Source organism: Vespa mandarinia, chromosome 3, assembly GCF_050613455.1.
Source record: "Vespa mandarinia isolate Hongniang chromosome 3, ASM5061345v1, whole genome shotgun sequence".
NCBI lineage: Eukaryota > Metazoa > Arthropoda > Insecta > Hymenoptera > Vespidae > Vespa > Vespa mandarinia.
In genome coordinates this window covers 6,174,375-6,200,349 of record NC_140812.1, presented here as the reverse complement: position 1 = coordinate 6,200,349, position 25,975 = coordinate 6,174,375, and the positions used below count along the sequence as shown (strand labels likewise).

The following is a 25,975-nucleotide window of genomic DNA, read 5'->3' as shown; positions in this document are numbered from 1 at the left end:
ATAAATAAATGGAAACTGTCAGAAGCTGCTCTTCCAATCGAATGCTTGAAATGTTTTCAGAGTTAAATTCACGAGAGTAAAATCTCACTCATTTTTATCGAAAAAGAGAGAAAGAGAAAAAGAGAGAGAGAGAGAGAGGAAAAGATAAAGAAAGAAATTCCGAAGAATTTCCGGAAAGTAATTTTTTACATTTTTTCTTTTAACTACAATAAATATGAAGTATCATAAATAATAAATATTATTTATAACAGTTAATTAGTAATGTGTAAACCATTTTTGAAAGAAATAATAACGAGCAAAAGTAAACTCTTTACGAGATCGTTTGTTTACTTCAGGGAAAATTTTACTTTTCTTTGGAAGAAGAGAGAAGATAAAATAAAACAGAAAAAGACAAAGATGAAGAAGAAGAAGAAAGAAAGGGAAGAGAGAAAAGCAAACGTTCGAATCTCTTGCATTTTTCCTCCCAATGGACTCTCATTCGCTGACGGAAATTTCTCTTGGGTGTTTCGTTCTTAAAGACTTCCGAGAAACAGATGATACTTCTCTCTCTCTCTCTTTCTCTCTTTCTATCGATCTCTTTAGATCCCGATCTCAAGTTGATGAAAAACTAAAGAAAAAGCCACGAGAGAACAATCATTGACTAACGAGAGAAAGTTCAATAATCGAAAGGATTTATTTGTAGACAATTTTCTCAAACTAATCCCCTAATGTCTTTTCATATAACAAACTTTAATCATATTTTCTGTTATACGTATTAACACTTTAACTTTTTACTGACAAAAAAAGAGAGAGAGAGAGAGAGAGAGAAATATCATTAATACGATTATTTATTTTATTAAATAAAAAATTTATTTAATATTTAATAAAACAAATAATCATTCCATTCTGAAAATGAATGAACAATATATGTTTAAATATATCGAATAATAGAATATAAAAAGTTTAAGCGAGCGTACAAATATCGAACATAGAATATACGCAGATAGATCTTCGTATAATACTTTCGTCCGTATGATTAAATTCACTTTACGATATAATTGTATCTACTATGTTTATAATGAACATTTTTGTTTTTCTTTGTTTTCTGGTAATTCATCCTGCTCGTAGAATTGGTTCTTTTTAAAATTTTTAATTAAATCTATTAAAAAAAAAATATATATATATATATATATATATATCAACGCTTTAACCGCGTTCATTAAAATATTAATTATAAGTATTAATTAAAATCTGAAATATTCGACGATATCAAATATAAAGCAAACAGTTAGCTATATTATCATCATAGCGTCAACATTTACGTTATGTATTGTCTATCATTTTTTTTTTATGTATTATAACTTGCTTTTAAAATATATTCTATTCACTCGTCGATATTATTTCGCGGATATTATATATCTTCTTCATTTATCTCTCTCTCTATCTCTCTCTCTTTCCCCTCCTCACTTCCTCTTTTTCTTCTTTTCTTATATTTGAGTCTTTTCCAAAGATAACAAGCTATCTAAGAATTCCTTCTAACCATACCCGGAAGTACATCACGAGCAATTATAATCTTTCTGCCGTGCGTTTTCTCTCTCTCTCTCTCTCTCTCTCTCTCTCTCTCTCTCTCTCTCTCTCTCTCTCTGTCTGTCTGTCTATCTCTATCTCTATCTCTCTTTCTCCCTTTCCTTTCGATCATATTCGATAAGGTGAAACGTTATTCGCAAAGCAAACGGTACCTCGAACTCCATTTAGATCTACTTTCCTGTTCCTTGCACGGCTCTTATCCAGCGTATATAAAGAGAGTGGGACGGTCCAAGGCACTCGATAAGCGTACGAACAACGATGGCGAAGACGTTCTATGAAAGCTCTCTCAAACTTTGGATTCGAATCGAAATCGCTTTTCTGAAAATTTTCACAGCCGTTCTGGGATAATAGAGAAAGGGCGAATAAATGTGGTGGTAAGATTTGTTTGTGAATGATCGTTTCGTTAAAGAATAGAGTGATATAAAGGGAAAAGTTTGCAAAATTTTGTTCCGTTTAATTAGGAGGTTCTTTTTATTTTTTTTCTTTCTTGTTTTACTTTCTTTTTTTTTTCTTTTTCTTCTTTTTTTTTTCTTGTTCGTGAAATAAAATCCAACGTGAATTCATGAGATTTTCTTACGAGGTAACTTAAGTAAATAATGTGACTTTTAACATTAAAACAAATGGCAATTGCGTGGAGTACAATCTTAGTTTACTTTGAGACTCATCAAATATACATAACATTTTCTGTTCGTTAATGATATTCCTGAATGCGATGTAGAAACCAAACTTTCCTTAGTTCCTTCTTAATGGAAGTTGTTCGAGAATAATGATAATGTAAATTTTGTTAATTTTTTTGAATGAATAAAAGAGATACGCGTTTTGATAAAGGAAAAAACAAAAAAAAAAGGAATAAACAGAAGCAAAAGTAAAAAAAAGAAAACTTATTTGAACAAGAAAATCAATGTATAATTTTGAAATGGTTGGATACATATATTAAGTCCTGGAATAATTTCTTTTGGCCTCATTTCGGTTACACTGTAATTCGAAATTTATGTTTCATGCCTAACTTTAACGATGGTAAAAAGAGAAGGAGGATGGAGAAAACGATAACGAAATTTCGACGCGTTGCGCGTTCCATCGAAAAATATGAAATAAATAATGGCACGTTGCGGAAGTAGGAACGATTTAAGCTAAAGAGGAAAAGAGAAAATAAGAAAGAGAAAGAGAGAGAAAGAGAGAGAAGGGGGAGAGAGACATAAATAGAGTTAGAGAGAGAAAGAGAGAAAGAAAATAAGAGAGAAAATAGGCTGGGCAGGGTGCCAAATAACGGCAACCAATACGTTGTTACGCGGAAGTTCAACGAAGCAAAGAATAAATGAACAAGAGAAAGAGAGAAAGAAAAGAGGGGGTGGAAAAAGGATTAGAAAAATCATTAATTCTGCAATTGACCAGATCGTTTGTCCATCGTCTGAAACAATATTTTATTCGGTTTCAGGAGCTGGTTTCGCTCGGATATATATATATATATATATATATATATATATATATATATACATACACGAATGTTGATGGTACTAGCCACGGTACGCGCCGGTTTTAATCGATCATACCGAACAAACGGAACGGGATTGGGTAGGAGTATTTGATTTGCGAATGGGAATACACGAGAGACGAGAAGAGAGAAAGGGAGAGATAGTGAGTGTGAGAGAAATGTATCTCTCGCGTCGTCGACAGAAATACACGCGTAAAAAAAATATGTCACTCGAGGGAAAATTCAAAGAGAGAGAGAGAGAGAGAGAAAGAGTAAATGTACGAACGAATGAGAGAAATAGAGAGTGAGAGAGAGAGAGAAAGAAAAAGAGAGTAACAGCCTGATAGCACAGTAATAGCTTTTCGCGTTTGAAACTACGCGCTACAGATTTGTCGATGGTTTCATAGAGAATCGCTGAAATCGCGCAAACTAAACTAATAAAATTGTCGATTCTCTCATTCATCTTTCTTTCTCTTATTCACTCTTCGAATAACAAAATTGTTGCTGATCGATCGATCCTATCTCATCTTGTTTGTCTTCTTAATTAGTATTCAGAATAAATCTAATTGGCTAGCATACAAATAATATATATAAATAATATATATATAATAATATTATATATATATTAAATATATATGCAGATACAGATACAAAAACATACGTCTACCATGAAAAAAGGATTAATTTTAATGAACAAAAAAAAGAAAAAAAAAAGAAAGAAAGAAAGAAAGAAAAGAGAAAAAGAATATATTATTTCAGCTTCATTTTCTATCTTCTTTCGATGATAATTACATGACACGTAGCTAACGTTCATTATTCAAGTTGCGGGCACGCTTGAATAACGCGCGCGCGAGGGCGTCGCTACACGAAAAGTTTAATCACTCAACGCTCACGTTCGTGGCGTTAAAAGTTTTCACGGCGAGCAAGTTTCGCTCTGGTATACCTACTAGGACGACTAGCTGAGGTTATATGTTATATGTGATGGCGTAATTAGTATACGGTATTATATTGTTAATGCGCTTTCCACCGTGTGGATAGTTCCACGTGAGTGCGTTCAAGCACACGACTTATCGTACTCGAAGTTACTACAGCTTTAAACGTTCGCCCAGTGTCGCGTATTACAGAGGTTTCTCGTCAAATTTTTTACGTAAATACCTTTCTTTTTTCTTTTTTCTCTTTTTCTTTCTTCTTACTTTTATTTCTTTATTCTTTTTTATTTTTTTAATTTTCTTTTTCATTTTTTTTTTATTTTTTTTTTTTTTTTTTTTTTTTTTTTTTTTTTTTTTTATATACAAAAACTTCATTTCTTTAGCCTAATAATGAAATTACCTTTACCACTTTATTTCTCTCTTCTAAGCTTGACATGAAAATTCTTATAGTTATTAGCAAGTTATATTATTATTATTATTATTATTATTGTTATTATATATTATTTATATTTTCTCGAATATTTGAGTTGCCAAATAACTTTAAGATAATATCTAAGGAGAAATCGATCACAAAAAGACACACTAACACGCACATAGACATACGCATACTTAAAATTCGTTCATCGATCGTAATCTTATATCTTTCGATCATAAGATTATATTTTATCGATCATTATAATCGATCGTAATTAAAATGAAAATACTTTAAATAATCATATATGATCGTTCAATAAAATAATATAAATTCGAGACACGCAACGAATATTAATAAATTGATAATTTTTCTCACGTTATACATCCGTCGAAATGATTATAGCCGATGGTGTATATTATTTATAATGCGCTTACTCTATATGAGAGATGAACTCGTATAAACGAGACACAAGTGTGCTTCGTTAGCGTGGATTTAATTTTCCGTCAGGTTCTTCACGGTGATTTTTAATATCCATTTGGTTCGTAAACGCAACCCTCTTCTCGTTTCTCATCGTCCGACGGCGACGTCCCTTGTGCAAATTAATGCTATTGGCGCTCGTTGCGAATTAATTTAGCGTGTACTTTAAGCGGCACGATAACGTGCGCTCGCGTTCACGCGACCACGTTATAAAACGAGAGAAGAGAGAGAGAGAGAGAGAGAGAGAGAGAGAAAGAGAGAGAGAGAGAGAGAAAGAGAGAGAGAGAGAGGGAGGAAGGGAAGGAGAGGGAGGTAGCAAGAGGGAAAGAGAGGCAAAGAGAGAGAGAGAGAAAGAGAGGGAGGTAGGAAGAGGGAAAGAGAGAGAGAAAGAGAGAGAGAGGGATAGAACGCGTCCGACATTAATTGCGACATACTCGATATTACATACTCGACGTACCGTACTCGTTAATTAGGACATTACGTTTATCTCAATTTATAGACCGACACGAGTAGAAAGAGAATACTTTTTTAATTAATCAAACTCCTAACGCGTTCGAGGGACTCCTATCAATCGTGAAATTTCTTTATTATCTGAAGCAATAATTTTCGACGTCAAATCGAATCTCAATTTATTTCAATGTCTTACGAATTTTAATGAACTCGTTACATTCTTAATTTTTATTAACGATAAATAATCATTCATTATTTCGATATGTACGATCGAATACAAATTTGTGTTTGTTTGAGAATACGATTTGTTTTTGTCTTTTTTTTTTTTTTTTTATTTTTTATTTTTTTTTTATTTTTTATTTTTCTATACAAACTAAACGATTAACAACATTAAATCACACATACATACACGCGTAAACTCTCAAACATACATACACACTACTCCATAATACTCGCTTAAACTATCATCCTAATTGAAATAATCTACAGATTCGTACATTTTTTAGTATGAAAGAAAGAAAGAAAAAACATAGCAATGAATTGCTATTGATAGAAAAGAAGAAGAAAAATGTTCGAAGACTCTTGGTGAAGAAGTTTGTAAGCGATTGGCGTTAATAGATACATGCAATGTTTCAGGCAGTATACCCTGGATAAAAGAGAGAGAAAGAGAGAGAGAGAAAGAGAGAGAGAGAGAGAGAGAAAGATAGAGTGTATTCGGGACGTTGACAATGCGAAGAGCTACATAGGATGGTGCAAACGTCGCTATAGTTAAATAAGACAAAACAAAAAAGCGGAAAGAATTAATAGCACAGCAGGGTCCGACTTTTACGCGGCATTCTGATGCTCTCCGAGTATTCCCGACCTACCCCAACTCTGTACTTACTCATCCTATAGTCTCAACCCGCTCTTCAACAACCCTCCTTTACTCCTCTTTGAACCCCCTTCTGCCTCACGGAAACGTATTACTGTAAATGAGTTACCGAGTCCTCGCAACGTCGCGAGAAACGAACGTTGGAATTGTGAAAAGAATGGGTAAAAAAGAAGAAAAAGAAATAAAAGACAAAAGAGAGGGAGAGAGAGAGAGAGAGAGAGAGAAAGAAAGAGAGAAAAAAAAAGATTAAAAGAAAAAGAAGAGTCGGCTTTTTCTCGTCATATGAGAGAGAAAGGGAAAAAACGATGAGAGACACGAATTTCAGCACTTCCGTCACGTTAATGACGCATCTTCTACGTCAGCAAGCATTCCATCGTTTTTTAACAAGTTTTGTCATTTCTCCTGATAGTCCTCGAGATCGTTTGCCGGGTTAGAGGATCTAGATTTATAACGATCCTTAAAGGAAAAAAGAAAAAAAAAAAAAAAGAAAAAAGGGAAGAACAAACAGAAAGAAGGAAAAAAATAAAATGAACGAGTTACTATTACAAAAGAAAAATGTAACACGTTAATATCGATCGATGTTCTCAAATTTTGATATTCTTTTTAAATTTCATAGAAATATTCGTAGAAAGTTATACTTCAGTATCCGACGCTTTTACATATTTTTACCTCACCCTTTGTTCTCACTCTTTTCATTCCCTTCTATATAGGAACACGGAAGCGTTCCTATATATTGATTCTAGACTTTGAAGGTAAACGAAAAGAAAAAGCTCAGGGTCATCCGATAGGAGATTGATGAGAGTAAAGTCTCTTTTCAGGTTGATCAAACACCTAAAAAGCTCGTAAAATCTATCGATCACGAGGAAATATGGTAAGCGGATGTTAGAGGAGGTGGATGGATCTGACATGGCGGTTATGTGAAATAAAGTTCGGAGAAAAGAATCGAAGCTCTTTGTTTAAAGCACGTCAAACTGTAAGATCAAAATTAAAACTGATGATTTTCATCAGTTCTGATATAACGATGAAACGATTTGGATCTATCCGAAATTACGTAAATAAGTAAAAGAAAGCATCGAATGAAATCATAGATCTTATCACGTTCTCTTCCCAAAAGTATTCTCAGAAAACTGATAGAATCGTTAACGGATTGACGATTGTCTCTCGTTTCATTATAATAAAGTTGACGAAATGCAAAACTGTTGATAGTAGTAATAGTAGATAGCAATAGTACCAATAGTACCAGCAGTACCACCAGCAGTAATAACATTAATCAAATTTTCCTGTAATGCGAATTTTGCTGTATAAGACGAAAGATAGAATGAAACAAAATTTTCTCTTAAGAGACGACAATGACGATGACCAATGAAAAAGGACTGTTGGCCTCTCTCTCTCTCTCTCTCTCTCTCTCTCTCTCTCTCACTCTTCTATTTCCCTTCTCTTTCTCAAGAGTCTCTTTACATTCTTCTCGAGGAGAAAAACGCCTACGATGACGACGACGACGACGACGACGACAACGACGACGACGACGACGACTAATATCGTCGTCTAACATCAACTTCTCGCGTCTTCGAATTTACTGGAGACGCCAAGCAGCAACAGCTAGCAGTAACACGGCGTTAACCCGTTAACGTGAACCCTCCTTGCACCGTTGCACACTCGAGCTACTAATTTACCAACGGTATACGAAGGCTCGCTTTGCCACGGTACTACTGCTGCTGCTAACCTTCGTCCTTCAGTAATGACGTCAAAGCAAATGGTCTCTCGGTACTTCTCCTACACACGGCATCACGAAATTTCTGACTCGCACGTATACTCTCTATCCTCGTCATCCTCATCCTCTCTCCTTTACCACTTACCCTCTTCTATTTCGTTACCACTACTTTCTCTTCCCTGGCATTCCTCTCTCGTACCATTGCCACCAGGCAACCAGGGAAACTCGGCTAATTTAAGTTACTTTGACAATACCGCGACGCTCCCTGGGAATCCAAATGACGCGGATTAATCCAATGTTAAACGTTTCTAAAGCAAGAGTAAAACGCTATGGTTATGTACAAAATGAGAGATCGTTGAATATATAAGTAAAAATAATATATACATATATTTAATATTGTTAATCGTTCAATAAATGATTCGATATAATAAAAGTGACTTATTTTCTCGATATCGATTTGAGGCATTAAGATATCCCCCATTTCTCATTTTTCTTAATTAATTAAATTAATATTTAGAAGGGTTACAATTTCCCTTCCTCCGTCGTGCCTTATTTTACTCAAAGTAAAATCTATGTTTATCTTCATTTATTTAATATTGGCTATCGATTTTGATAACAAACTTTTATATTACTCAATCGTATAAGTGAATACATTCTTGAAAATATAATGTTAATGTTACAAATCTCGCGATTACAAAATTGATCTCTGTTAACATGTTACCAACTGATACTAGAAAATATTTTTAACATTTTAATATTAATTATTTATTTTTTAATCGGTAAATCTTTTTAAGAATTGTTCGATTATACACTTATATCTTTACAAAAAAAAAAGTAACATTCAAACATTGTTAATATCTTAAATTTTTATATTCATTTTCACTATCGTTGAATTTTTTTCTTTCGTAATGGCCAAGTTTTTTCGTTTCCTTTGATCAACATTTTTTTTTCTAATTATAATAGTTTTGTTAACGTTAATGCTTTATAACGATAATAAGCACGATATTTTTAATTCCTTATCATTCTCGTTAAATTTTGTTTCGTGTTCATCGTTTATATAACCAAATACAAGGGTGTTTCGTATCAAAATCAAAATATAGCAGAACGAATGAAGCTAAAGCTTTGATATTGGACAGGCGAAATATCTAGAAATGTATGGAATATCAAAACTCTCGGTTAGAGAGAGAGAGAGAGAATATTGGTATGACGTGAGCAGCAGAACGTAAGAATCGAATAACACATCTCGTTGATCCCCCACAGAAAGCCTTCTCTGCGGAAAGAATCACGTGTACGTCTATTCTAGAAAATATGATGCTCACATTTCAAATTTCACGATTGCAAAGTTAACCTCTGTTAACATGTTATCAACTGATAATAGAAAATATTCTTAATATTTTAACATTACGTGATTGATTATTAATTTTTGAATTGGTAAATAAACAAAATTAAAAATTCATTATATAAAAAATATATCAATTGAAATTTTTTCCTTACAAAATCTTCACTTAACAATTAATTTATCCGTTAGATAATTAATTATTACGTTTGGCAATACTTTCTTAATAATATTTAATAGTCTAAAATATTCTTAATTATAATTTTAAATATAATGAGACTAATTACTAGAACTTTTGGATCGATAAATAAAATATTTAATTTTTATAATAGATTTTCTTTACTAACTAAAAACTATTCACTTTGCAAATGCAACGGATACCATCTGATAAATATTCTTTCCAAGCTACGAACTATATTTACCAAGTTCGTTTTATTGCAATACGTGTATTTAAATAAAATGAAGAAAGTTTCAATGGTTCTCCAATTCTTTGTCACTTTAAACTGGCGAAAAGGATACCTATGTAAATGTATATATATATATATATTTTTTTTTTTCCTTTTCACGATATAAGAGCATTTCACGAATTTGTTTCTTTTCTTACCCACTTTCATTACTCGAACGACTCTCCTCACGATTCTGGATTCAGCAATTTCGTTGTCCGGAGATTTTGGGCAACGATAAGATCGTTCTCGTTATGGAGAAGGAAAGGCCGGCAAGTTTTCGGTGTCGGTGCTCGACGTGACCGAAGAGAATACCGGTCAAAGGTCGTTTCTCAACTTGGTCCTTACTCGCGGGAGGATTACGAGTCTCAAGGGTGAAAGCTTCTCTCTCTCTCTCTCTCTCTCTCTCTCTCTCTCTCTCTCTCTCTCTCTTTCCTTCATAAACAAATGTAAACGCGTGCCATGATATCTGCAAACTTCACAACATATAACACACAGATCAGAGGAGAACGAATTCCAAGTTTCCTTGTTGTTATTGTGAGCTTTATCATGTCTGCTATTTCATTCGTTATCTCTTTCTTCAGTCGAGAAGGTTTCTCCTTTCTTTCGCACAATGAACAATCCCGATGATCGCTTATCTTCTCTTTCTAGTTGTTGTATCATTGATTGCTTATCTTGGCTAACGAATGGGTTTGCTCGTAACTCTCCCCAAGGTGAAGCCCATGTTCTTTGATTCCTTCTTTTCTTTTTTTTTTTTTCTTCTTCTTTTACTTTTCTTTCTTTTTCATTAAACCAAGATGAGTACTATTTTGTGGCCAAGAGAGGGTGAGAGAGAAAGAGAGAGCAGCTGCCTATCAACGTCTTTTAGATTCTAATCTCTAACAGGTCCCAAAGTGTATTTTCTCTCGTTATTATTATTATTGCGATTATAATAATGAATAATAATTAATGTTAATAAAATTTTTTAGATATATTTGATATTCGAAATAATTCATAGGCTCTATTTAAAGATTTAAAGGAATAAGAATCTTATTCCTTATCAGAAAAAAAAAAGAGAAAGAAAAGACAGAAAAAAAGAAAAAGAAAAAAAATGAAACTAAAATTCAAATGATACAAAAAAGAGATGAAGCCTCGATCGGGTCATTTAATCTAAGATTATCTGTATTGGTTCGAAAAAATGAAAGTGAACTCTTTTCATGAAAAGTTTACATTGATCAGACGACGAAAAGCTATTACCGAAATCTTACCGGGGAAGATTGCCAAGGCTTCTCTCTGTTTGATTTTATAGCTTGAGGGTTAGAAAAGGAGCTCAAAAAAAAAAAAGAACAAATAAGGTTGATTCGCAATCGATCCGCACGTATTGCGAATGTTCACGTACGGTTGCTTGTAATAGGTCTTCTCTTAGTGAAACCTCTTAAAAAAAATATCTATATTGAAAAGTATCACTTCTTTCGCATAAATTCAATATGATTGAAAAATAAATAGCCATTGGGATGATCCTCGCTCTCTCTCTCTCTCTCTCTATCTTTTCTTTCTTCGATTTTACAATTTTCATAAACATTTCCAATTTTCAGTGAGATTAACAATGATTATATTGAATACGCATATCATTCATAATTAACATACATATATATATATATATATATATATATATATATGTATAAAAACTACTACGTATTGATATGTATGACTGTGAATACATGCATTATATCGTAGAAGAAATTTATTTTTTTCTTTTTTCAAAAAGTTTCAAATGATACCTGAGGATACTATATCCAAAACATGAGAAGATCTACAAAGCGAAATAGATCCACTGAATTACCTTTAACGATTGACCGTGCATAAAAAAGGAAAAAAGGAAAAAAGGAAAAAAGACAAAAAAAGAAAAAAAGAAATAGAAGAGAAAATAAAAAGAAGACTCGGGCAAAGCTTCATAGAGTCATAAAAGTAGAATTACGAGAAAGGGAGAGAAAGAGAGAGGACTTTGTAAAAAGGAATAGAAGGAAAGTAATATCGTTCGCAAGAGCATGCCTCAGGCTTCGAGCGACAACATTACTTTCACCATAACTCCAGCACTTTTTCATGTTCGATCGATCTTCCTATTTATCCTTTTTAGCCGCTTTAATATTTATTCGAAGAAACCAAGGACATGCGTTCTACGTTTATGCATAAATTCAAGAACAAATCCACTTTCTATATAGTGCGACATATGTAATGATAAAATAAAAAACAATCCTTTCACAAATTTTTCCAATTTTTTAAAATAAATTCTTTAAATATTTTTGACCACTTGTCTCGCAAACTTTTTAAAGAAAAAATCTTCTTGTCATCTGCAGACTTTGTTATATATACATATATATACGCTTTATTTACATATACTGTCCAAATATAACGAAAAAAGGAAAAAAAAAAACAAAGAAGCTATTATTTTCCTGATAACCGCATCAGAAAACATTAACTAGTCGGTATTTCTTTAAAATCACGATAAAAATCTCTCTCTCTCTCTCTCTTTCTCTCTCTCTCTTTCTCTCTTGAAAGAAAAAGAAAAAAAAAGAGAAAAAGAGAGATAAAGAGAGAAAGGGAGAGTCTCTAACAGAAGGAAGAATAAGGAAAAAAAAGAATGCGAAGTTTGCCAACGACGTTGGTTGCATGCTGACACAAAGAACGAGAGAGAGAGAGAGAGAGAGAGAGAGAGAGAAAGAGAGAGAAAGAAAGAAAGAGAGAGAGAGACTAGAGGAAAAAAGTTGAGGGTGTTGCGTTGGGAAAGACGGTAAACAAAGGAGAAAAGGGCTGAGAGTGGGAGTATGAGGAGGAGTTGAGAAGGCAGTGCACGAACAGAGAAGAACGAGACGAGAATGGGACGAGAAACGAGGGATGCTGTGCTCTGTACCACTAACACCAATAACAACACAGATATACACCAATACCGATTCACACGGAATCCCGCGTCGTGGCTTATAAGAGTTGGCTTTGCCCTCCCTAACAATAAGCTCATTCGGTATGCAAGACTTGCAAGCCTGCGTCCGGCAGAAGGACTAATGCAATCTTTCGTGAAGCAGCGAGCGTCCTCTCGTATCCGAGCTGGCCGACGACGCTTTTATTCACCTTGACGGTACTCTACCGAAGCTCTACGAGCTTTCAAGCTACCACGTTAGTCGTACTAGCCTTGCATTAACGTTAACGTTAATGTTCCAAGTGAAGCCACGACTGGACCGATCCTACCATCCATTCTCTCTCTCTCTCTCTCTCTCTCTCTCTCTCTCTCTCTCTCTCTCTCTCTCTCTCTCTCTCTCTCTCTCTCTCTCTCTCTCTCTTTGTCGAGATTATCGAGAAAATTTCCGAAGGACGTTACCTGAATAGAATTTCGTCTCGAACCTTTGTCAAATGTTACTATTCTTTTGTTATCTCTTCCTCTCTCTTTCTCTCTCTCTTTCTCTCTCTCTTTCTCTTTCTCTTTCTCTTTCTCTTTCTCTCTATTTCTCATAAGCGACGCGATTGATTTCGAAATAGATAGAAAGAAATAAAAAGAGAGAGAGAGAGAGAGAGAGAGAGAGAAAAAGAGAGAGAGAGAGAGAGAGAGAGAAAGGGAGAGAGAGAGAAATGAAAAAAGGGATGTTGAAAATTCAACGTGCATATAAGAGCGACTAATTTTTCATTTCAAACGCGTCAGCTTTGATCACGGACGAAATAAATCCTAGAAACAATTAACATTGTTCTACAGTTAGAGACGTTGCTATAACTCAAATGTCGCTCGTAATTCACTCTCGTATCCGATCACAGTAACAGATCAAGGTTCAAACGTTCAGCCATTAAAAAGCGAGTGGAAAGTTGGAAGCATAGATTGAATAGTAATAGTAGTAGTAGTCGTAGTAGTAGTAATATGGTGGCAGTAGTAGAGTAGTAGTAGTAGTAGTAGTAGTAGTAATAGTAGTAGTAGTGGTAATAGTAGTGGTAGAGGCAAGTTTTGGTCAGACCAAGTAACCAATCGAGAGATTTGTTCGAAGCACACGTTAGAACTCTCTACTCCCCTAGCGCTACTGACCTAACGTTTGCTATCTACTTTGCGAACGCGTTTTCCCATCGTCAGCATTTTACTCGAACGCGACAAAGAGACTCGTCGTGTGCTTTTGTGTTGCAGCATGAAAGTGCAGTTTTCTCCAACGAACGAACTAGCACAGCTCTCTTTTTAACCCTCGGATCGAAGCATTCGGGCGTAACGAGCAATTCCATTAAATCCTGTGAACGTAGATACACGTATATATGTGTGTGTATCTCTATGTGTATACTTGTATATATATATATATATATATATATATATATATGCGTGATCGTATATACCAAGTACAAAAGGATATCGGGCGTGGATAAGAGGACGTGCTCTGGTCGTTCTCTCTCTCTCTCTCTATCTCTTTCTCTCTGTATCTCTCTCTTTCTTTCTCTCTGTCTGTCTGTCTTTCTTACTCTCTTTCTCTGGTATACCCGGAATACGATGACGCCGATACGACCATTCTTTCGCGATTTAATTTTCACCGAGGTACGAAACGACCCACTGAGCACGTGTAACCTGTCCTGAGCAATTTGTAAGAGCGTTAGCCGAAAGTCCGGGAACTCGAAAGATTAACATTGGATCCTTCCGATCGAATCGTTTCTTCGAATTTACCATTCTACTTTTTTCTTATGAATACGCAGATATATATATATATATATATATATATATATATATATATATGTGCGTATGTGTATATATGTACATTCATTTCAACGGACAATAGCTGAATATCATTATTAAATGTATTTAATGTGATTAAACAATTTTTTAAATAGAAATATAAAATAATATTATATTGTTAATGTATATAGATTTTTTTTTGCCTGAATAAATACTTTAAATATATGTTAATAATGTTACGTCCGGACTGGTCGAGTCATGAATACTAAAGAGAATGAATATGATTGAATAGGAAAATTATTTTATATGATGAAATAATTTTCTTCTCACAACAGATTAGTAAGGTCGGAAAAACTATATAATCAAAAAAAACAGAACGTATTTTTCATTATATGATTTAGATAAAAAAAATCGTTCGTGATTTTCTCGCTATTGTACGCGAAAGATGTGCGAAAAATGGATATATAGAATTCTACCTGTTTTCGACATAAAGGTTTTTATAACCATTTGGGTTCTGTTAGGATTTCAGAAGAAGGGATTTATTCGATTAATTGTTATATCTCATTACGAGTTTTTTCCCTTTTTTCTCGTTTTTTACAGTTTCCTCTATCTTTTAGGATGATCCCTTAGCCGATTGATATGTCAGTATTTTTTTATCTCGTGTAAAAGCTTTTGATTTGCGTCGCTACTTAAGATATTCATTGACCGAATTTTTATGCTCGATTATCGGTCGTCAGCGAATTTTGTTTTGAGAAAAGTTTTTGATCTGCGTCCCGAACTAGGTTGTTCATTGACCGAATTCATATACCCGATTATTTGTCGTCGTTTTCTTGTGAGAAAGTATTCCAAATAAAACGAATATATATTTATACTTATATCGAGGTCCAAACGTTATAATAATAATTTCATAAAAATTTTTCGTATATGTAAGATTTTTTTTATAATGATCTAGAACGAGAAAAGAAGAAGGAATAATGGTAATATGAAAGTAATTGGATAATGGTCAAATGGTTAACGGTCGAATTTCTGCTTGATAAACTTTATTAACGGTTGATTAAATATCGGCTAAAATATAATATTCATAAAATTCATGAGAATTGATAAAACATTGTCTATCGATTCAATAGAAATTTTTATTGATAATTCGTTCCTTCTAATCTGATGTCATTCTGCAATGAATAATTGAAATAAAAACTCTATCTCTATCTTTCTCTCTCTCTCTCTCTCTTTTTCTCATCCCTTCTTCTCTCTTAAAAAGAAAAATTCGTTTCAGTGAATTCATGATAAAAGAAAATGTAGGTTCACCATTTTAAGAATACACATGGTTATTATAAAGTCCTTGTGCAACTTGAAATAATAATTTCTTCTCTTTAGAAAGATAATAGCTATCGATAAAATCCTTCAAAGAGATAATTTTTTCAAGTTTTCTTCTTGTAAAACACATAAAAGACTTTCTTCGTTCTAATTATTTCCTTTCTTTTTTATTAAACGATTCACAAGAACGTATTTTAAATAAAGCTCAGAATCGACTTTTCTAAATCGGTACGATGTCATGAACAATAGAAATTTTTTTAAGCTCCTGTAGGTAGATATAATTATATGTAAAAATCACGTTGCCTATCATCAGGTGCTTTAGAACAGTTTTTTAGTTTAATACATGATAAAAATAATTGACAATTATTGGCGATGTATGGAATGTTATCCATCTCCAGGCGTGAATATTTAAAATTTGCATTACTAATTACAAATTGATAAATAAAAATAAATTTGATTTTCTGTTTCCCATTTTAACGTTAACTCTTCATTAATTTTCTTTTTCTTTTTTTTTTTTGATAAACATATCGAATAAATATTTGAATAAATATATAATTCTATCTTAATGTCTCAAAAGTAATAATATTTTTAATATTTTATAATATTTTAAATATTTTATAATATTTTTAATATTTGAGCTATAATCCTATATTTTTATTTATTTTGCATAATCGAGTGAAACTATCTCACAAGAGAGATACGCGAAAGATTTCGGATCTAGGATTGGATCGTGTTCTCCATTTACGAAACGCGTACGCTTCACCTACCTTCAGTACCGTTTTGCAATAAGAACATTCCGAGCGCATAACGCAAATGCCGCACGCTCTTCTCTACGACCTTTTAATAAATGGTTCTTCTATCTCTCCGTCTCTTAGACGCGGGCGAGTGCACGCACGAGCAGCTCTTAAACTCAAGCAGAACTATGCAAATTACGATTTGCGACGAACGAGATAGAAAAGCCGACTTAAGGATCGTCGAGTCTTTCAATTCAAGTTCGTCCAGAATTTTTTTTCTTTGATCTTTAAAAAAAAAAAATGGGGAAAAAAAAAGAAGAAGAGGAAGAAATATCTGTAATCGAAATCATAAATAAATTCTTTTCTTCTTTTCCATCAATATTGTTTGAGAACGAACGAAAGGCGAATGAAAGGCAAACTTCATCCTATTTCTAAGACAAAAAAGACGCGCAAAATTTAAAATACCGAATGGTAATTTATCTAGGAATATCGATTTTTTTTTTCAATTTAAATTATAACAAACGTATGAGCTTTTTATCGATTAATTGAATACGACCTTTTCCAACTTGAAAACTGTCCGAATGAATAGATCTCTCTCTCTCTCTCTCTCTCTCTCTCTCTCTCTCTTTCTGTCTTTTTTTTTTTTCAATTGCCAAAATGACTAAAATTAATCGCACATAATATAATTAACCGCACGTGTAATTGAACTTATCCAGTCTTTTTTCTCACAAAAAAAGAAAAACGAGAGAAATACATAAGGTAAAAGAAAAAGATGAACGAAGGATATATCTCCTTTCGTGGGCAGATATTTTCAACGAGTGACATTACGGGTTACAGTTTTCATCCGACGATATTTCTTATTTTAAAGAGAAAACGAAAAAGAGAGAGAAGAGAGAGAGAGAGAGAGAGAGAGAAAAAGAAAGAAAGAGAATATACTTCTCACTCACACATTCATGTTTTTCTTTCTTTTCCAAGGACTCCTGCATGGCTCGCGATGTCCCGAGGACAGCGTGGAAAATGAAAACGGCGAGTGCAAATGCTCTCCGACGTGTCCTTCACCACCGGTCTGTTCTGAACCTGAACAACTTTTACTAACAAGAAATGCAATTCCTGGGACACCCGGTAGATGCTGCCCACGTTATGAATGTCTTCCCTCAGGTAATAGCTCATATCATCTAATAATTATAATAATTACAATAATTACAAAATTATAGTCATTGAATATATATTTATATATATAAAAAAATATAAACTGTTTGAAAATAAAATACAAATTATTGATATAATTAAGATATAAAATATGTCAATTCTAATAACAGGACATCAGCAAGATGGACATCAAGAAGGACAAGATCAGCAGCAAAGTTCAGAAAACGGTTGTCCCAGGGATAGTGTTCCAAGTGAAGATGAGGTATGCAAATGCGTACCTACGTGTCCACCTGCATCTTGTAAAGAAGGTGAACGTGCCGTTGAGGTCAGGCGAGCTGTACCTAATACTCCTGGTTCCTGCTGTCCTCTTTACGATTGTGTAGCTTCAGGTAATTAGAAAAAAAAAAATCTTAATACAAAATCCTGCTTATCACCGATGAAACATGAAAATTAATAGTAATATTATATATACATATATAATATAAGTATAAATTATTATTTACGAATTAAAAGTTACCTTCCTTCGATTAGATTTAAAATTTTAAAGATCTTGATGAAAGAAAAACTTATAAAAATAAATCAAATTTATGGTGTTCCATTCAATGAAGAAGGTCCAATAATAAAATTAGACTGGTCAAGTTACGTGGTTCACCCCATATACATGAAAACACAATATCGGGTCGATATCTCGAATCTCCATTCTCTCCCTCTCCCAATCACAATTCCAATCGTCGTCCACATGTTCTCTTTCTCTCTCTTTCTCTCTCTCTCTCTCTCTCTTTCTCTCGTTCATCCCTCTGTCCTTCACTTTTACACCACTAAGCATGTAGATATACATGTATATAGTGTATCAATGCCAAGCAACAATTTTCTACCCTTAGAGACACACGATCCTAAGTGTTTCTTCGTGATAGCGCTAAGGCCAACCTATTTCCATTTCTTTTTTCTCGGGACATCTCGAGAGAGTTAGGAAAATAAACGAGCACGTCCTCGAATCGATGGAGACAGAAAGAGAGAAAAGCGATTAGGGTGTGCTGCTTAGACAAAAGAAAAAAGAGAGAAAAAGAAAAAGAGAGGGAAATATTCGGGGAAAATGATTTTTAAGTACAAAGTTAACAAGAGTGATCACCCATTTCTTTCCTCCCCCCTCACCCACCCTCACCCCTCTCTCTCTTCTCTTTTTCTTCTCTTAAGAACTACGATACTACCTGTTGAATTTTAATGAGCTTACTTTTATCTTGCATCCCTACTTCTCGGAACTTAATAACATTGGCCATATTCACATTGAAATTTCATAATCATTAAAACTTAACCATAATCTTAGCTATACATGATTGGATTGAAGATACAAAGTTCGAAAGGAAAGTCTAAGGAAAGTATCCGATCGTCGATCGAACCTAACTACCTTCTCTAATCCACCCTCTAATCCAAGAGGAAACAAGTAACGACATCGACGTTCGCTTTTAATCGATTACCTTTTAATTATGGTTCAAGCGTAATGGGTAAATATTGACTCGTGGTAATGCTCCTAGTGCTAGTGGTTAATACTAGTTAGATAACGCGGTAATTTTATATCACGCTTCATTATAATCATATTTTAAAGTGTATCAAACTTTGACCCCACCGCTAATATACCTACGTTCTATTAACAGTTTTTAATTATTACCTGGCATTTTAACTAACGAACGGGCTTCATTATCTTACTTTTTAATAATGTTCCATACGTCAATTAATTGATGTAATTGTGAAAATGAATATGTTCATTTCATTTTTCTTTTTTTTTTTTTTTTAGAACTAGAACTACCAAATCAATCGAAATGAAGGATTTTAGATTCATCTAGTGATGAAAATGAAAAATTTTAATTTCATTAAAATTGAATGAATTAAAAATAATAAGAAATAAAGTGCTTTTATTTTCTTCTTAAAGTACCCATCAAATTGATAGATTTAATAAAAATACGGTACGGTAGTTTTAATATTAATCATTGCTTTTTTCTTTTTTAATTTTCATTCCTTTTTTAATCATTTGGTATTAAAATTTTCCTTTCATTTTGAATATCACTTTTGTCATTTTAATTATAAAGTTAACGAGTTAATTAAAAATGTCGAATCTTATAGAATCCGTATACTGGGTTGAAACGGAAGAGGGTAGCAACACCGGGAATTGTTTCTTCAAAGATGGAATTTTCCGACGAGTTGGTGAACACTGGAAAGAGGAACCTTGTGTTAATTGCACTTGCCAAGAGAATGGTCAAGTATCCTGTCAAGCGATCATGTGCAAATCTTGTGCAAATGCAATACCACCAGATCCAGGCGAATGTTGCTCTCACTGTCCACAACCAACGAGTTCGACGGATGTCGATGTCGATAACAAATCGATTTGCAAAACTCCTTTGATCGACTGTAACCTCAATTGCGATCGTTACTTAACCGACGAGGACGGCTGTCAAATTTGCGAATGTTACGAATCAACAAAGGTCAGTTTTTTTTTTCTTTCTTGTTTGCATCAAACATATGTTCTAATCTATTCCTTCATTTTTCATTAATCCTCTATATAATTTTATTATCTTACTTATAATTATAATATAAAATTATATGATATAAAAGTTATATATCCATATAGATATAATATACCTTATACTGAGCAAATATTAATTTTTAAATATAAATTGACAATTAATTTCATAGTAAAACAATCAAATAAAAGTTACAATATATAAATATACTAATTTGTTAATTAAAAATTACGGAGGGTTATATATTTGTAATATTAAACAGTAAGAAAAAAATGAGAAAATTTTAGAAATTTCTTTTCGATACTAATATGATATTATCATCTTCATATTTTTTTTCCTTTGTAACAAGGAACAGATCAAATTATTAATAGCAAATTTGATATCGTACGAATTCAAATTTCAACGTATAAATTGGTTTTATCGCGAGAAACAAATTAAACAAATTTATTTTAAGAAAAACAAACTCGTAACTTTTTTTTTATTTTTCTAAATAAAAAATGGAAGCTTATAACTAATGTACACGAAACGCCACGTCGAAAGCAAGTAATGCCAACAAGGAAAATTGAAAAAGCTCGTCTACCATTTAATAATTGTCATTTTTGACGGTAAAAATTTTTCCCGTTTTGTCCGCTTGTGTTTTTGACAGTATAACTATTATTATCTTTTTAACGTTTGTCCTCGTCAAATACAGACATGATTCTGTTAAAATATGAAAATATTTTAGCTGATGTAATAAAAAAAAGAGAAGATTTGATATTTTCAAAGGTTAAAAAATCAGGAATAATAAACGAAGTTCTTATGTTATTTTTAAAGTAATAATAAAATATTGCTATTATTATCTTTATCTTTATCGATCTAATTAAACAAATTTTAGAGATCATATAAGCTTTCTATTTAATCTCGCAAATATAAATAATTTTTTTCCCCTATAAATAATTCCTTTCTACTGTTTTTAAAAAATCATTTTGCTTCCTTATGTCATCTAAAAACAAATTTTCAGAACGAAATGGTCCACACAACATTCGGAAAGGACAAACTCTGTCCAGAATTATCACGCTGTGAACTGGACTGTGATCTCGTAAAAGATGAGAGTGGATGTTCGATTTGTGACTGCCAATCAACATCAAATTCATCGTCACCATCATTGTCACCTCAACGACACCAACAAAATTTGACTGTCTCATCGTCGAATCGAACATTGAACCATCCAAATGTTGAAAGCTTCGAGAATGACGACAATAAGAAAATCGTCTGTCCTGAAGTAAAGTGTGATCTTCACTGTGAGCATGGTCTCATGATGGACGAGAACGATTGCACTTTATGCGAGTGCAAACCGCTTCACGAGGACTGTCCTCTATTCGTGGGATGCAAGAAGAAATGTAGATTTGGTTACAGAACCAACAAACGCGGCTGTCCGGTAACATTCTTTTGTTAACTTTTTATATTTTATATATTTTCCTTTTTAGAACATTAATCCTCAATTTAATACAGAATTATGAAATTGAATAACTTATGATAATTTTGCTATTATTTGAAACTAATTAAAATACTTCTTTTTACGAAATGAAACCATTTTTAATAATTTATTTGATTATTCGAAGCTTCTAAAAGTTATTTTCTCTTATTATTCGGTGAATTAATATTAACTTTTTATAACTCAATGTAATTTTATGTATGTTTATAAAAAAAAAATATTACGTGATATAAAACTTGTAGTATAAAATTTTACTAAAGTAACTATATTACACGTATATTATACCTTTTTACTATACTTACAATTATATTACAGCTATACTATACAAGCTATACTATTACAAGTATACTGTACTATACTAAATATAACTTATATTTACATTAAATTGATTAATTTTATAATATAAAAAAAAAGAAAATTGAAGGAGATTTTCAAAATATTAATAAATGTGTAATCAACGGTGTAAAACTTGAAAGTTTCGTAACTTTATCAAGAAATTGTATATAATGAACGAAAAATCAAATAAAGAAGAAAGAAAGAAGAAATAAATAGAAGTAGAATTGTTCGTTTTTCTTCATTTTCAGATATGTCGCTGTCGTGCGAGTTGCATCAACGACGAGAACGAACCAATACAGGAAGGTGGAAACTGGCTACGAAACGCTTGCACGACTTGCACGTGCGAGGTAGGCGGAAGAGTAAATTGCAAGGAGACCGTTTGTTCGGTGGCCTGTAGCGATCCTTTACCCCCGGAACCGAACACATGCTGCCCAGTTTGTCCGATCAAGGTAAGTTGATCAACTTGATCGCTTTCTTTATCGAAAATCGTTAAACTCACGTTAACCAACAACTTCAAATAATTCGAACAAATCGTAATAATGAAAGAAGATCCTCTATAAAAGTAATAGACTGATTCAATCTTAATTGCTATTTTTCTATTATCAATTCTTTTACTTACATATATATATACCGGGTGATTCATCTAAAATCGAACCACAATTTCGATAATAAAAACAAATTTCTATATAAAAATATGAAGTATTTTATAATTTAATATTAATTACAATCCTTTTGTTCTTAATGTGAAATCATTTATCAAATTATATATAATCTCATAAAATTGATTACGTGAATATTTATGTTAATTTTTGATGATAAAGAAAAACTTTTGTGAATGAATATATTTTATTCGAAATATGTATATACTTCGGAATATGTATAATTTAATATTAATTGTAATTTTTCTTCATCCATATGCTGAATGAATCACCTAAACTTGAGAATGTTCCTGTAGATGATAAAAATAAATTACTACGTAAGAATGTATACGATTAGAAACAGAAAAGATATATTTTACAAAGTATTATATGAAATTTCTTCAAACAGAATCTAATTCTTTAATGTATTTAAACCTCATAAAACAAATCAAGAAAGATTGAATTATCCTATGTATTCGTATTATCGTAATTAATGTAAAAGAAATTATTACCTTCCAACATTTATAAATATCAGAGTTCATTATTACGTATGTTAATCGGATTTTATTTCATATAGCATTCAATTCCTTTATTAAAAGTAACCGAGATATATTCACATTCAATTTTAGAAATAAATATTATATATATTATATACATTATATATATATTATATATGTATTATATATAGATATAGATATATATATATATATAAATATGAATTGTTAATATTAAATTACACATGCATTTTCGAACTTCAAAGGAAATTGAGATGGGTCATCAAAGTAGCAGAGGTTGGGGAGTTGTACCAATTACGCTGATCGTCGTCCTGGCATTGCTCTGCCTTCTACTGATTACCCACATCGTTCGTAGCCGTTTCCGTGGTCGACTGTCTCCATCAGATGCAAGCTATTCCTATCCACCACAATACTACAAGTGCGTGCCTGCTTACGACACACCGATGCATCGAAACGAGAAGATCGTGCCACTGTAAAAGACTGTTTTCGACGATGCACAACATTCCCGATGTTCCTCGTTCTTATTTCTTTTCACGTTTCTTAAAGAAAAAGAAAAAGAAATTTCACGAGGATCTTGGATGTTGATGCTCGTCGAGAGATAAAAAAAAAGAAAGAAAGAAAGAAAGAAAAAAGGAAAACGAAAGAAAAAAGAAGAAAAACTAATCCGGTTCGATTTACTTTTTTTTTCTAAGAAATCGATATAACGGAGTTGAGAAATAAATAGGACCTTTGCGAGTAGATTCAGTATTATTCTTAAGAGACGAGCGAGACGTGTTTTTGAGGGAGATCAAAGGGAAGAAAAAGAAAACAAAAAGAGCGATGTATAAAATGGGGTGAGGACAAAAAAGAAAAGAAAAAAAGAAAAAAGAAAAGAAAAAGAAACAAATTATTCGACGACACCCCTTGAATTCACTACTTACGCGATCCCCTCGAAATCTCGTTAAGAAAAAGGAAGATGAAAAAGAAGAAGGACTATTAATATACGGTATCGTTTAATCTGTAAATTATAAAAAAAAAAAAAAAGAAGAAAAGAAAAAACGACTTTAGCGTAAAACCGTCGTTGTAAGTGTGCTAACTAGCGTTAACCCTCCTAGCTCCTAACTTATATACATATACATATACATACTATATATATATATATATATATATATATATATGTGTATATATAATATGTGTATGTGTGGAAAGAGAGTACAGAAAAATAGAGACGGGTCTCCATCGTAGTATTAGTTTCCTTGATCTCTCTGGACCACAACGCGATTAATTGATTAATTAGTATAATTAATATTCGAAAATCGATTATTGTATGCAAGATAATTTTTTGTTCTTTTTCATTTTTTTTTCCCTTTTCTATTCGTTAAAAATAATGTGATAAAAGAGTTTTATATCGTGTCTTAGTTTATATAACTCTTACATTAATTAAATAATTTAATTTAAAAATTTCTTACAAAATTATGACAATTTTTCATACTTTATGCTCGAATTTCATTTTCATTTTTTTTTTTCTATTCCCCTTCAATGATCTTCAAGATCATTCATTATTGCTTTGAACGTTACATTGGCGATCGTTTTCGTTTCTATTAATAAAAAAAAAAAGAATAAAAAAGAAAGATCGAAATTCTCATTTGAGAGAAATATCAGACAAAATTCGAAGTGCGAAATGAAAAAAGATATTAATCCTATCCGAGGTCCAATGAAAGAACTAACGAGTCGCGTCAATACATATATATGTATAATCAAGATAAATCTTAGGTTAATCCGTTCGTAACTGTGTTATTAGATCGTTCCTATATATATATATGTATATATATGTATATATATATATATATATGTATATGTATATGTATATGTATATATATATATATATATATATATATATGTATATATATATATATTATATGTTTATTGCTACCTTCACTCTCTTAGCCAACGAGATACATTTCAGTGTGTGATTCTCCAAAAAAGGAAAAAAATAAGGTAAAAGGATAAGCATGAAATGTGACGAAAGTGTATTGTATATATATGATACCCTAATTAAAAAAAAAAAAAAAAACCAAGAAAAAGAAAAAAAAATAATGAGAGAAAAATTTAGTATAAAACGTTTTAATCTGCCCTAATTTGTTTCTTTTTGTTCGCAAAATACAATACTTAGCCCTTTAATCGTCATTTGTAAAACAAAATAAAAGCTCGGTCTTTCGCAGTGCATTGAAATAATAAATTCGAAACTCGTCCAAACAAACCGACGAATTTTCTAAAGACTGAGAGAATACAACTTTTTGCTATGTACATACGTGCCGACGAATATTTTTTTGTTTATATTTTTTTTCATAATTAATTAATTATTTCCTTGGCAGTTCAACGGTGAAATTGGATTGTTTGCCGCGAGTGCTCTCTCGAGTACTTTTATACACGTATAGATATAACTTTCATAGATTTTGTTCGAAATTTGATAAAAAAGAAAAGGTAAAAAAAAAAGAAAAAAAGAAAAACATAAGCAAAAAGAAAAATATTATTTCAACTTGAAAAAGAAAACGTAATGTGAATGATACGGAAGTGTTGATAGATTGTATAAATGAACGAGAAAAAAAAAAGACAAAAAATTCATGAGTATAAAATCTCAGCGAATCCGCAAAAGACTAAAGTTGAGTCGAACAAAAAAAAAAAAGAAAAAAAATTTGTAACGAAAGTGTGTTTCCAAAGAAACGATGTGAAGTAAAATAAATTTGGTCAAAATTTTGTCATTGTAATGAGAATTCGCACATATCCATGTACTTACACACTTGCACGTAACTCGTATTATCTGCCGCAAATTAACACATACATATATTTTTTCAATGTGACACGTCTTTATATATGTATATATAAATATATACATATATGCATATACATATATAACTAAATACATTGTATTATTACGTAGTTAACGTATAGCGCGCGTGCTAGATTTATTTATATGATAAT

The 25,975-nt window shown here is 32.2% G+C and overlaps 1 protein-coding gene across 4 annotated transcripts in view; it reads left to right on the top strand.

The window, feature by feature from the left end:
- The window catches only part of cmpy (crimpy), a 314,093-nt gene extending 288,546 nt beyond the window's left edge, over nt 1–25,547 (top strand). For all 4 annotated transcript variants that reach the window (XM_085655572.1, XM_035884245.2, XM_085655574.1 and 1 more), the window contains 6 exons: nt 17,362–17,544; nt 17,706–17,924; nt 19,654–20,012; nt 21,052–21,468; nt 22,110–22,310; nt 23,260–25,547. In XM_085655572.1, the coding sequence (XP_085511698.1) occupies nt 17,362–17,544; nt 17,706–17,924; nt 19,654–20,012; nt 21,052–21,468; nt 22,110–22,310; nt 23,260–23,490 (1,610 nt within the window). In that variant the 3' untranslated portion in view covers nt 23,491–25,547. The remainder of the gene's footprint in view (nt 1–17,361; nt 17,545–17,705; nt 17,925–19,653; nt 20,013–21,051; nt 21,469–22,109; nt 22,311–23,259) is intronic.
- The last annotated feature ends 428 nt before the right edge of the window (nt 25,548–25,975 follow it).